Below are 14,563 nucleotides of genomic sequence, written 5' to 3' on the forward strand. Positions count from 1 at the left end.
ACAAGCCTTGGCGGATCCAGAAGGCGAGGCCCAACAGCACCCCATTCAGAAAGGCTGGGGTTAGGTGGCGGGTCTGCTCACAGAAGCCTCAGTGTGGTAAAGTAACTGGGAAGACATCAACAGATGCCTCAGGCTGCACTAATAGGATCCCAGGATGTCTTCAGCTTTGTTCTGCCCAAGAGAGTTTTTAAACACAGCTTTTACTATTTCTGACTTGTTTTCAGTATCTGAGAGCTCACCCCAGTGCTGTTTATCCTGTTTCTTCTGGACAACCGGTCCTCTTCAAACTGCCACCTCCTAGGAGCTCTGTGACCTTCCACAAGTACTTAGCGTCTCTATGTCTATTTCCTCATCCACAAAATAAGTACAATAACAGTACCCATCCCTAATGGTGCTACTGTGAGGGCCCTGTGAGGGTTCACACAGCATGTGTAGGAAAGTTCCTGAAACGTGCGAGATGGACTGTCTTATTATCCGAACTGCCCCCCACTGCTAAAGTGCCATCTCACCCTCTGAGAGTTACCTTAGGGGCTACTTCCTCCAAGAGGCTAGTCCTGGACAGTTAAGGTCAACTGTTCAAAGAAGCAAAGCAGATGACTTGTTCATTGTTTCTCTTCACTTAACTGTGACCCCAGTGAGGGTAGAGAAGTCACAGTCACCCAGTGTCCGGAAGGTGCGTGGAGGAGGGAAAAACTGATGACTGGAATTTGGAAAAGGACCACAGATGTGGGAGAGGCTTGTGCATCCTGCCTATGACGTTGGTCTCCAAAATCAGAAGGGCTCCTGAGGGTGGGGGAGGCTGGCTCTGTGCAGCACTTGGGCCTGGGGTGCAGATCTAGACCCCAGTCTTAGATTCACTGCATAGAAGGACTTCCCAGCAATCTGAATCAAGAAGACAGGCAGGCAGGTGTCCCTTTCAGGAGGGCTTGAATCAAATGGAACAACCCCTGGCAGGAAGGCTGGGGCCGAGTCAGGACAGTGGGCAGAGGAGATGCTGCAACTTGCGGTGAGAAACACCCCTCACTCTGCAGCCCCAGGCAGCGACAGCACCTCACTGAGCCACAATTTTAATTTTTTGTTCCTCTGCTCTGAAAACATCAAGGAGCAGTAATCTCGCACAGTCTGCTGCTCACCTGAAGTAGCTGCTACAGCTCCTCACTGCCTGCCCCTTCCCAGTCCCACGCTTTCCACTCTGACCTGAACCCACCACTGGCTTTGATAATTTCCTCCAACTGCAACACCTGGGAACTCCTTCCTGCTCGTCATGTGTCAGAGGGCTCAGAACTCCCATTTCCTTTGTGACATAGATGACGGAAGACTCCCATGTGCTCCGGGTACTCCCTGTGGCTTACCCCCCACTCCTCTGTAATTCCATCCCTCCCCAGAGGCCTTCAAGGAGTGCAAGAGAAAGTGTCTTCGAGATCACTTGGATTCCTATCTCTTTAGAAAGACAATTTACAAACTTGAAACTTAACATTCCTTCTTCTTCTTCTTTTTTTTTTTTTTTTTTTGAGTAAAAAAATCAAATGCTTCCTATGTGCTGAGTGATTTCCTTCCATGAATCCAATTACCCTGGGGTGGTGGGGAGGTGAAACTGAGAGTCGGGATTCGAGTGGAAAGAGCAGAGCTGAGACTCAAACCTGGGCAACATGACATGCAGCCAATGTACTTGGCTCTGGCATGATCTTGCCTCTATTATTAGGAACAGACCACAAACCGCAGAGCTTCTGAGGGACCAGGACACACCACTTGGGGACCTGGAAGATAAGACCCTGCTCTTTTCCTCAGGCCTCCTTAATCTCTACCTGCTCTTCTGCTCCAAGCACGCTTCGGGTTTTGCTTCTTGAGCACCATTTGGGACCTGCCTTCTTTCTCTCCAGCATTTTCTCTACCTGGAATGCCATCCCATAGTGTTTCTGAGGTTCCAGACTACAGAGTGTCCCTTCGGTCCTCTGGCCCATTGCATATTCTCTCTGATGGACACTGGCCAGCTCTGACCTCACGTTACAGGCACTGGTCACCAAGTCTTGCTTTCTCTGCCACATGATGAGATTCCAGGGTACAGAGACCCTGAACTTGCCCCTGGGAAGCCCTCAGCTCTGCACCTGGCCACTGGCTGGAGGTGGAGAAAAGCGCTCAGCCGCTCTGCCTTCCTGGCACATTCCCAGGAGATCAGTTTTCTTCTTGGTTCAAGTGCAGCTAAAATAAAACTTCCCCCTTGGTTTCATATCAGCAGGATCTGCTCTCAGCAAACCCTTCAACAAGAATAGGCAGGAAGAGTAAATATTTATTCTACAAATGAGTAAATCTGATTCCATCTTCAAAAGAATGCTTTAGTATAAATTATCATAATTTCTCCATTCTAAGATGCCAGTGATTTGAAGATATAATGACAGCTTTTTTTTTTTTAAAGAAAGAAATGAATAATAAAAACATGAGTTGTAAGATATGTTCTGAGTTTAAGAAAGAACGTGTCTTTGTATCAACGAAGTGAAAGGAAAGATGGTCCAATTCAATTCTTCTTTTAGCTCTGGTGCTCTCAGAAGAAGAGGCCCCCAGACCTTGCCCAGGCCCTGGTGAAGTATGAGCAGGTGTGAACAATGTGTCCCAGCCAAGCTCAGCTCTGAGCCACGTTATGGCCATCCATGCACAAGTGGCAGCCTGGATGTCCACCAGGCAATGGATGGGTTTCCTCCCTAGCAGAGACATCTGAGCTTTGCTGAGACCTTGTGGTCACTTTATTGGTTCCGTGGAAAGCCACCTGGGCATCCATTTTGTGACCTCAGGTAAGACGCCACCAATCCCTTCAACCTCAGTTTCCCCAGTTTTTAAGTGAGAGGCAGAAGGTTAGGGAAGTGGCTTTCAAGTCTTCAGATGAAACCTGTGGACTGCCTGGAGAGTAGGTGGGGAGGAGGGGCAGTCCCCAGTGTTCTTATACTCACTACTCAGAGTGCCTCACCTCTACAGATAGCTAAGATTTTGTTTGTAAAAGCATTCTAAGGTCAAACATGGTTTGAAAAACACTGGCAGATGGCAGAACAACAGTGCTTCATCTCTCAGTCTGGACACACCCTCAGAACCCTCACCACAGTGCTCTATGCAGACATGCCCAATTTCTCTATAACCTAATCCAGGGGTTGGCAAACTTTCTTTGTAAGGGGACAGATAGTATTTATTTTAGGTTTTGTAAGCCAAATGTGGTCTCCGTTTCAGCTACTCAACTTTACACCCTAGTGAGAAAGAAGCCATAGACAATACAGAAGGAATGGGTGTGGCTGTGCCTCAATAAAACTTTATTTACAAAAATAGGCGAGTGGCCTGGATTTGGCACACCGGGCTGAGGTCTCCAGATCCCCTCACTATAATACTTGAACTGATAGGTAAAGGAACTGAAGCCCAGGGAGGGGATTCAAGGAATTGGGTTGGGAACCGCTTCTTCCACCATGCAATGGGCTTCCTCCCCACAGTGCTCACTTAGCTGTGACTCTTGCTCTGAATTCACCTGCAGGCTTCTGGGGACTCCACAGGTGGAGGGGATGGTGCCTGGAAAAGATACGCTCCACTCCCCCTCCCCCTTTTCCTCTGGACTGCTGGAGGGCTATAAAAAGCCCCACACTCTCTCCTGCGAGGCTGCTGTCAGTAAATTCCCCAGGGTGGAATGACTGCAATGCAGTGCCACATTCTGTCCCTGCAGCAGCCTGACAGCTGTGCCAGGGGGAAGGATCACACCAGGCTAGCTCTGCACTTGGGGCATGGCTGGGATTCCCTGAGTGGAATTTCAGATGGGAGAATAAGCCTGCCTGGACCCTCCTGGGCCAGCCTCTTTGTTCATTCCAGGAGCATGAGAGCTTCCTGGAGTTTAAAGCCCGGAATTCTGAGGGCTACAGTGGCAGGAATGGGAAGGGTGACAAAGCAAGACCTCATGTGGCCAGACCCTCTGTTAATGGACAGGAGTCCTTGGAATGGTTCTGATCCCCCTCCTTCCCTTTTCCCCCAGTGCCTCCCTGTCTGCACTTTGAGATCTTTACCTTCTAAGTCCCTGAAGCCTAGCTGGCAAGTCCTTCAGGTCACTAAGCTGAGGCTGGCCCTCAGCATTCATTTGGAGACAGGCAGAGCTGGGTCAACAACTGACCTCTCTAAGCCTCAGTTTCTGTGACAATGAAATGGAGAGAACCACAGTGCTTCCCTCTTGACTTTTGAGAGCGTTAATGACTCACGGGGACATTTCACATCAGTAGTGTTTGACCCTATTAGACATTTGCTACGAGGTAGACACTGGAGACATGAAGACTGTCCCAGAGCCCAGGATTCATACATACGTAGAGGAGCTGTATCAAAAAAGTGCAGGAGTCAGCGCTGTGGTGCACTTGGTTAATCCTCTGCCTGCAGCGCCAGCATCCCATATGGGCACCGGGTTCTAGTCCCAGCTGCCCCTCTTCCAGTCCAGCTCTCTGCTGTGGCCCGGGAGGGCAGTGCAGGGTGGCCCAAGTGCTTGGGCCCCTGTACCCGCATGGAACACCAGGGGAAGGCACCTGGCTCCTGGCTTTGGATTGGCGCAGAGCCAGCGGTAGTGGCCATTTGGGGAGTGAACCAATGGAAGGAAGACCTTTCTCTCTGTCTCTCTCACTGTCGATAACTCTACCTGTCAAAAAAAAAGTGCAGTAAATTCTCCGGCAAGCCCAGACTGAGGAGGAGGGTAGTTGCTCAGTTAGAGGGATGCTGGAACTGGGGGTGTGGCAGGGAGATGACACTGAACTGGTCTCTTTCAGGAAGGGGAATGATAGAATCATCTTTCTGAGCCTCAGTGTTCACATCCATTCAATGGAGAGAACGCCTCTGCTGTCTACCTCATACAGCCATTTCCAGGGCAGAGAGCCACCAAAGAGAAACTCAGTATTGGGCAACTATTCAGAAAAAGGATTTTTGTAGTCAATCCTACCTGATGACTTCTATCACACAGAGCCATTCTTGCCAAAGCCACGCTGCAGGGAATGACTGCTAAGTGAGAACATGTATGACTGCCAAGGGTGAAGGCTGCTTGGCCTCTGCAGGAAGCGCTCCATGATGCTCAACATCCCTGATGCTAAGATGGCATAAGTGTCATTTGGAATTTCAAAATGCTCCTAAAAGTTACAGGTTTCATAAAAATGTATGTTCTCATCACAGAAGCAAGGAGCTGAGCTAGGGCTAGGCAGCTCTGTCTCTATGCTCAGCCCCGCTTCCACTCTGGCATGCATGCTGGGATATTACTGGAGGCTGGACTTGACATAACCTGGGAGTCCATGGCAGAGGGCAGCATGGGGATGAGGAAGGAAAGGTCTAAGGTAAACACAATGCATCTCTGGATGCCCATTTTGCACAAAGGTTTTTTGTTTGTGGGGATATTTTAGGGAGAATTAGATATATTATAGTCTATAATAAAAAATTTGCATGGCCTTTTAAAGATAAAATGAGACATTTCGAACTTTCAGAAGGCCACTTTGGAAAACAGACCATATTCCATAGTCCCACTTAGTTGAAAAGTGTGAAAGGCAGAGCCATTGAATCCTGGAAGGTGTGTGGGCAGGGATCAAGGTGACGATCAAAGCAGTGCAAGAGAGCCATGGCTGACCTCCTCTGAACACCTTGGAATCACCTGAGCACTCTGCAGAAAATGAGGATTTCCAAACCTCACTCAGTTCCCTCTGATCAGATCTGTGGGGGTGAATTTTCAGTGGCTCTGCAGTACATGATTCTGAGGTCAGCAGGATTTGAGAACCAGCTTTAGCCATTAGGGAGGGGTCCTTAAGTCAGGCTGGAAAGGGCGAGAGCAGAAACAGGAAGCTCCTGTAGGAGGCAACAGGATATAGGAGAAGCAGCAATCCAAGGCCTATTTCCCAGTAATGGTCAACAGGATTTGGTATCTGATTATATAAAGGGTGAAGGCAAAGGAATGATAGTAAACTCTGTTTTTGTCCCTAAAATAAGTGTTACTAAAGTGGGGAATCTGGAGCTGAAAGTGACTACATCCAATTTCTACTCTGTGAATTATCTACTCTCACTTTCAACTGTTCACCATTTTGACATTTATGGAGCACCTACTATGTGCCGAACATTATGCCAGGTGCTGGGGAAGGAGATATGAACAAGGGCAGAAGGTCTGCGCCCTCACAGAGCTCATGTTAACAGCTAATTCAGTCCCACAATGAACTGTAATTATGCACATGGCAACTCATGAGAAGTGCAGGGGGTGCTCTGAGTACCAAGAAGAGTGATGTGTAGCTTGGAAAGCATTGCCTTTGGATGTCTTATTTGAGCAGAGAGTTAAAGATGAACAGGGGTGAAGCACACGAACGTACAAAGTATTTGAGGCTGGAAGAAGCAAGGTAAATGTGAAGAGATCTCAGGTAGGCCAGGGTCCAAAGTGAGCTGGTGAAGTGGGCAGAGAGTAGGCAGTGAAGGCATTGAGGGCCTCCTCCCAGATTGTGGTTTACATCTTAGGAACAGTGAGAAACCACTGACAGCTTAAGCACGATTAGAGTCACAGCTTTAAATAACTGTTTCTGATTAAATGAGATCCTCTCCTTAAATTCTGTCTTTAAACAGATATTTCACAAGTCCCATTGAAAATTATTATCCACTCTATACCTAAATAAAAGGATGAACCAGAGAATGGAAGATTCTCTCTCTCTCTCTCTCTCTCTCTCTCTCTCTCTCTCTTCCCCTCTCTGATTTTTTCAAATAAATAAATAAATCTTTTTTATTTTTGTTAAAAATAGAGGGACACTTCAGTTTGAAGCATGTATTCCTAGAAGTCCTAATCTATACAGAGTCAGATGGAAACTTATTTTTTTTTTTTTAAGATTTAATCTGTTTAAAAGGCAGAGTGGCAGACAGGGAGAAGGAGAGACAGAGAGAAAGGGGAGATCTTCTGGTTCACTCCCCAAATGGCCACAATGGCCTGGACTGAGCCAGGCCAAGTCTAGGAGCCAGGAGCTGCAGTTGGATCTTCCATGTGGGTACAGATGGCCAAGTACTTGGGCCATCTTATGCTGCTTTCCCTGGTATATTAGCAAGGAGCTGGATCAGAAGCAGACCAGCTGGGACTTGAACCAGTGCCTATATGAGATGCCCATGTTGCAGGTGGCAGTTTAACCTGCTATGCCACGATGCTGGCCCCATGGAAACTTCTTGAATGTTAGGTGACAGAAGACCTTAACCTACATGTTAATGTGGTCTCAACAGGAGCCATTCTGTGGTTTCCTTGATCTGTGGTCATGCAACCTCTGCTTCATTCTGTCCCTGGGCATCTCCAGTTCTGTTGTTGAATGGATTTTTGCATATATATGCTTACCCCAGATTGAGCCCAATCCAGGCTCTGTTGAAACTCACACATCCTTCTGAAAGAACCTTCTTGTTCCTTTTCTACAGAATAGCTACTTGGAGAATGAATTCCTTCTCCTTCCATTCAAATTTAGGCTTGTTCAAAAACACCCCCATTTCCTTCAACATCACCTCACATGATTGTGTTGTTAACAGTAAAAGAGAAACAGGAAGGATCCTCTGATTGGGTGCTGAATGAAATGAGTTCAAAATGGGGTCACTGGAAGGTTGACATCTGAATGGAAATGTACCATAGGCAGGAGGTGATGCAGGAACGGGGACTGATGAGGACCTCTGGGAGTCACCCTCATCGATGGGCTTGGTCCTCTACAGAGGTGAGCCCAGAGAGAGGACCGAGGTGTTGGGAGATGCAGGAGAGGGGCAAGAACCATCAGGAAAGACAGAGCAGGAAGACACACAGAGCAATGAGAGGTTATGGGATCAATGAGTAAGCATTTACAGAGGGCAAATACTATTGCATTTCAGTCTTCAAATTCTGGATGTCAGTCTTCCTACCTTACAGACTGAGGAAATGACTTATTGGTAACTTGCTAAGGGTCAAAGTTCATAGGGGCAGAAAGAAGTAGAAAATCATCCTGGAGGTATGGAGTATGGTTATTTCATCTAGATGTATTTGACCCCTGAATCAATGTTTTGCCCATCTCTGCTAAACAGGAGAACACACCATAGCATAGTAGATGTCCAGCAGAGCTACATAGAAGTCTAGGAAGAGACGGAACTTGGCAGAGGCAAAAACTTAAGACTTCTGCCAGTGCAAGTGGAAGCATTTGTGACCCTTCAGAGGGAGGTTTCAGGAGAGGTGTGATTAGAAGTGAGGCTGCAGGAGGTGAAAGGGGTGTAGGGAAGGAACAGGAGGCTGTGTCAACTATTTATTTGAAAAGTTTGGCCAGAAAAGGAAGGAGGAAGATGCTTAGGGTAGTTGTGGTATGTGAGTATTTATGTGTGTGTGTGTGTGTGTTTTCTGGGGAAGGGGCACAAGTGGCTTCTCCTTTTTGTTTAATTGTAAGTTTCTTTGAAGTGTAATAAGGGCATGAGAAGCTGATGGTATCCAAAAACAGGATTGTTTTTCTGGACCAAAGATGAGAATGGAGTAATGATAGGTTCTTGGCAGAGGGTGGGGAGGGAGGGACTTACTTGGCAGAATGTTCACCCATGTGCAAAGAGGGGTTTGAAACTGATATTTGACAGAGAAGCAGAAAAAAATCCTGATGAAAATGGAGAAGCCAAATATTATGGTGGCTGAGTGGGACAAGGAAATTGAAGTAGTGTCCAGTGACCAGCAGAAGCCTCTACAGGGAAGAGAGTAAGGTCAAGTCTCATGGCTTCATAGGATTGCTTACACCCACTGCACAGCATGGCTAAAATCCAAGTGCTAGCCAACATGTATACCTTTTCCATGACATTCCAAATGAGGATACTGAAGTTCAGAGAAATTAAGTCATTTTCCCAGGATTATGCAACTATAAAGTTGTTGTCAAAACTGAAACCCAAGTTTATCGAATTTTCTGATCTACTTAGCTCTACTGAGTCCCTAGGCTGACAAAAATGACTTCCTGGAACATGTTGCGACGTCAAAGATGACGATAACATTGATAAGTGCTCCTTTCCAAAGGACTGGTACTGATAGAAAGAGTAGGGGATGAACTTGGATATCAGGGCAGGGGGATGTGTGTGCTGGAATTCACAGTCTTGGATAGGTGGAATGGTGCATCACTGGAGGAGAAGGTTAGCTGTAAGCTGCTTCGCCCATGGATACCATTGGGAAGATGTGGCCTCAAAGCTGGTCCAACAGAAGCAAGACATAATCAAAATTGTTTATCCTGCCATCTCTTGAATCATAAAAGTTTCATTCAATGAATAGCACAGTATCAGGTTATTTCTTGAGTTGCCCAGTAGACAGTAAAACCTCCCAAGAACACAGAATGCAGCATAAGAAACTCCCGTCTTGCTTTGAATTCCACTAGTTGAAAAAGAAGTAGTTGTGAAGTAGAAAAGGAATGGAATCTTGGGGAAACCAGTTACTTCACAAGAGTCAGGGAGCTCAGCCTTAATCCTGGACATTAAAAAGGCAAACATCATGGGGCTGGCGCTGTGGCGCAGCAGGTTAATGCCCTGTCCTGAAGCGCAGGCATCCCATATGGCTCTGGTTTGAGTCCCGGCTGCTCCTCTTCTGATCCAGCTCTCTGCTGGGAAAGTAGTGGAAGATGGCCCAAGCCCCTGGGCTCCTGCACCTACGTGGGAGACCTGGAAGAAGCTCCTGGCTCCTGGCTTCAGATCGGCACAGCTCCGGCTATTACCACCAATTGGGAAGTGAACCATTGAATGGAAGTCTCTCTCTCTCTCTTTCTCTCTCTCTCTCTCTGTGTAACTCTGACTTTCAAATACATAAATAAATCTTAAAAAAAAAGGCAAACATCAGAGGAAATTTAGACTGAAGCATTTGAAGAGATGGTGGTTCAAGAAGACTGGAAATTTCACAAAAGCAAAATTATGATGATGTAGCCACAGTTAGAAGGCATGACTAAATCAGACAAGTCAGAGAAAATGAGCGTGTTGGCATATGCTTTAGTCTTTTATCGGTACTCAGAGTTGGAGCTGGACAGTGATATGGGACTGAAGTTAAGAGATGGATTTTCACGAGACAAGCACCAAACAAGATTATAACAGGTTCCCTGTCTTTGCCTTCTACATAAGTGGGACCAGTTTGTGGAAGGAGCAAAGGACTACATTTTGGCTTATTATGCTGAGTCTGATGAAAATAAAAAAAGCTAAACAATTACTATAATAGCATTTATACAGATCCATATGTCCTAGATATTATTGGAAATATTTTCCGTGCATTTAATATTTACAACAAGCAAAAGTATTATCAGTGTCCATATTTTATCCTCATCTGAGGGTAGAAAGTTAATTAGCTTGTCTTGTAGAAGGATATCAATGATTGCAGGGTTTACCTGTTTGCTACCCTCACTAACGACTGATTTTCTTTGTACGACATTCATGAATCAGGAAATCCTGTTGGAAGGAATTCCTGTTACTGCGTCATACAAACCCTGCTTTACTCACAGGAAGACATATCCTGTCAGAAGAGAGACTCTGCATCCCAGGTTTGTTTCCATCATTGGATCGCTTGACTTTGATGACAAGCTTTTATGCTGCAATTGTTATGGAACATCGGAGCAGTTCAGATTAGGCTGGGCCCTGGTCTGGAGCAGGAAGGAGTGGAATTTCATAAGCCCCGTTCTAGGACCCCAGGCAGGATGCCTGCCATCACAGAGGCAGTCAGATCAAGGATTAAGCCAGGACTTTGATGCAGGCAGGGTGGGGTTCATATGGGAGTGACTGTCAGTGACCTAACTCCACTGTTAGGCACTGACTTGTGTCCCCCCCAATTCACAGATTGAAGCCCCAACTTTCCTGTATCACTGTATTTGAAGACAGGGTTTTAGGGATGGGATTATTGTGAAATGAGGCCATTAAAATGGGGCCCTAATCTGGTAGGACTGGCGTTCTCATTGGAAGAGAAAGAGACATCCAAGATGTGTATACAGTAAAGAGGCCTTATTGAGGATACAGCAACAGGTGGCCCTACAAGCCAGGAAGAGAAGCCTCCCTAGAAATTAACCCTGCCTGCTCCTGGATCTTGGAGTCCCAGCATTCAGAACCATGGGAACTAAATTTCTGTTATGAAAGCCATCCAGTCAGTGGTATTCTGACAGGGTAGCCCTAGCCAACTAACACAAGCAGTCCCCTATTCACGTTAGTTGACTTAGCATCTAACAACTTTGCAACATTAGAATGCATATTCAGTAGAAATTAAGACTTTAGATTTTGAATTTCCAGGCTAGTGACACATGGTATGATACTCTTCCAGTGCTGGGAGTGGCGCTGAGTGCAGCTCTCAGTTACATGGCAGTCACGAGGGGAAACACACATTGGCTTCTGTCACCTAGGTTAGCATGCTGGGTAGGTTAGGTGTGCAGACTAACACTTGATAACATTTTGGGCAAATATGGACTTATGACAGATTCATTGGGACATAGCCCCCTCATATGTTGAACAGTATTTGTACACCTGCTGAGCCTGTTTGCTTCTGAGGTGGGGACTGTAGTGACAACAGTATCTGGATATAGCCCCCACCCCATGAGAAGAGAAGCCATATAATATGCTCAGCATGTTGCCAGGCACAATATAAGAGCCTGATGACTTCAGTTTTCATTGTTGTTTCCAATGAAGATTGGTTTCCTCTCCAGGACACGAGTCATGACAATTCCACACATCGACCTCCCATCCCCCTCTCCTCACTTAGCAGGTATGAGGTTGAAATGAGACCTGTGTTGCTTATACTTTCCCTGATAACTGAAGAGTGGATATCTACCTGGGAAAGAACATGTCAAGAAAGGCTTGATGAAATGATTTTTGAAGTCTCAGATGTTATATATATATTTTTTTTTTTTTGGACAGGCAGAGTGGACAGTGAGAGAGAGAGAGAGACAGAGAGAAAGGTCTTCCTTTACCATTGGTTCACCCTCCAATGGCCGCCGCGGCTGGTGTGCTGTGGCAGGCGCACGGCACTGATCTGAAGCCAGGAGCCAGGTGCTTTTCCTGGTCTCCCATGAGGTTGCAGGGCCCAAGGACTTGGGCCATCCTCCACTGCACTCCCGGGCCACAGCAGAGAGCTGAACTGGAAGAGGAGCAGCGGGGACAGAATCTGGCACCCCGACCGGGACTAGAACCCCATGTGCCGGCGCTGCAGGCGGAGGATTAGCCTATTGAGCCGCGGTGCCGGCCTCAGATGTTATCTTAAGAACAGGTATAGATCTTGCACTCTATAATATAGTCATGTTTGCTTTCATTCATGAGATGTCTGCAGTTATTAGGGTAGAAAACTGAGGATTGAGACAGGTAACTTGGTCCTGTTCAAGATAGCCTGGAATGTTCAGGAAACCAGAGCCAAAGTAAGACATGGATGGGAATTCCAACCACTCCAGAAGTATTTGATTTTTAAAAAGTCACAGCATTACGAATTCACCCACTGCTAGCAAGCTCTTACTGTGTGCCAGGCACTGTGTCAGCAGAGCCATCACTTCTGGGCAGGGGCAGAGGCCACTAAACAGGCTGTCAGATGACTTACTCTATGGAGTTGTGACAAGAGCTATGGAAGAGAAGGAAAGCAGGCTAGGAAAGTCTGTAGGAGGGCAGAACTCTGGAAGGTTCTGAGTACCAAGAGGTTTCCCTGGAGGTCTGGCTCCCAGGGGGAGCGCTATGCAGACAAGCTTCTGAAGAGGCACTGGTCCCCAAGCATTTAGAGCAAAGTGAATTACTGTCACTCTGTCCATTTTCCACAAGTCTGGTAGGCCTAGGGAGGTGCGTTCCTACAGGGAGGGGTCTGACAACTGGTTGGGGGACCATGCTCTTTGCCTTAGATAGAGGAAGTGAGAGGTGGGGACAGGAGCTGTGTTTCTTCTCTGTCTTCCCTCAGTGTGCTCACTTTTTGCACACTTGCTCAGAAGTAAGCAAGCAGGTGAGAACTGCTTTATAAGCCACAGCCTGTTCCCAAAGAGCCAAACAGAAGGCCCTCCACTCCCTGCTGCCCTTCCAGGGCACCACAGGAGGAGCTATATGCTGAATTTTGTGTTAGGGAGGGGTGGCCGGGGAGGCTGAACCGGAAGCCAGGGTTACCCCATGGCCCTCTGAGCTTCAGCCGGGTGCTTTGGGGAAATGACCCCACACCTGCTCCTGTACTCTTCCTGGCCCCAGTGCCTTCTACTCCCTATCATCCTCCTGATCACTCTCCTCCAACTCCCCTCTCCACCCCCAGGAACCTTAACACGAACAGGCAGATGGAAGAGGCTGCAAAGTTGTTTGGGGAGGGTGAGGAATTTTCCAACATTCACAGCAGCTTATTGTGTTGACACTGCACTTGCCAGTTCACCAAGTGCCTTCACACCTGTGACCTCTTCACACTTGCAGGCTCTTTGGATTCTGGAGGGTGAGGAACCCGGCATTTCCATTCTTAGCCTTGGATACTGCTCCATGCCCATGCAGGCCACATCTTTACACACACACACACACACACACTGCGGCTGTCTGCAGCTCTCGGTGCTTCTGTCGAACCCAGTTGCCCTAAGTCTCACTATTTGTTTGAAAATTCTGCCAAATATGCTCATCCATGAAAAGCAGAGCAGCAGGAGGCCTGGGAGACATCTAGTTCAACTGTGGCACTAGTCCAGAAAGAAGGGACTGGGTCAGGGCCAGACAGCCTGTCGTGAACAGAGCCAGACCCCAGACACACAGGGGCAAGCACTCACAGGTCAGACTGCTTGAGAGCCCTTCCTTCCCCAAACCCTTGGGCTTCCCCGACGCACACAGTGGCTGCACTAGGAAAGGGGTCTGGGGTCCGCAACCTGCAAACTTCATTTCATTCTTCCCCTGCGGCACGGAGGAAGGAGCACACCGTCTCCAGAATTCTGGGGATCTTTCATGAAGTTATAAATTCGTGTGTAGGAAAGCTTCAGTTTCACACACAGGAGCGACTCAGCCCCAGGACAAAGAGGGATAGACAGGCTCCGGGTTGCGCAGGCAGCAGGAGGCACCTGTACACGCGGCACCAAGCCCCTCCGCCCGCTCATCTTCCCCCTCCCCTCCGGGCACCTCTTTCCCTCTTCTCCGCCCTTGGGTCGCCCTCCCCCACCCCGTGCCGCAACAAGTGCGAGCACTGAGCACCATGTAGCTCCTCTTACCCCGGCTTCGGTCCATGGCGTCGCCCCGACGTCGACCCGGCCCCCCCGGGGCACGCAGAGCAGGGCACAGTGGCTCTGGAGCGGCTGGTGGAGGCGGGAGCGCTTCTCTCCCAGGCCGGCTGTGGTCCCCTCCCCCAGACAGGATGCTCGCAGAGCGCCCCCGCCCCGCCCGCGCCCGCCCCTCGGCGCTGCTCCCGGAATAGACCCGAGCACGCCTCGCCCCTGGGCCACCGGCCGGTGTCCCGTGTCCCGCACACGCCCGCGCCACGCCCTGCCCTCCGCGGGGCTGGAGCACCCGCTGTCTGCCCCCGTGTGGAGTCAGCTTTGCCTGCGCCCCTGTGGCTCGGGCGGAGTTTACGACCTCACCTCCTAGGCCGTCGCCCCTGGGACGCCCAGGCTGTTAGACCGCCTTTCTCTCCTGCCCGGTTCCGCGTGGC

At 48.4% G+C, this 14,563-nt stretch overlaps 1 protein-coding gene across 1 annotated transcript in view; it reads right to left on the reverse strand.

Annotated features, from left to right (window-relative positions):
• The window catches only part of AFAP1L1 (actin filament associated protein 1 like 1), a 66,592-nt gene extending 52,394 nt beyond the window's left edge, over nt 1-14,198 (reverse strand). Inside the window, exon 1 of the mRNA XM_062188874.1 lies at nt 14,127-14,198. Within this exon, the coding sequence (XP_062044858.1) occupies nt 14,127-14,142 (16 nt within the window). The 5' untranslated portion in view covers nt 14,143-14,198. The remainder of the gene's footprint in view (nt 1-14,126) is intronic.
• Nucleotides 14,199-14,563: the final 365 nt, after the last annotated feature.

This window comes from Lepus europaeus, chromosome 4 (genome assembly GCF_033115175.1).
Source record: "Lepus europaeus isolate LE1 chromosome 4, mLepTim1.pri, whole genome shotgun sequence".
Taxonomy (NCBI): Eukaryota; Metazoa; Chordata; class Mammalia; order Lagomorpha; family Leporidae; genus Lepus; species Lepus europaeus.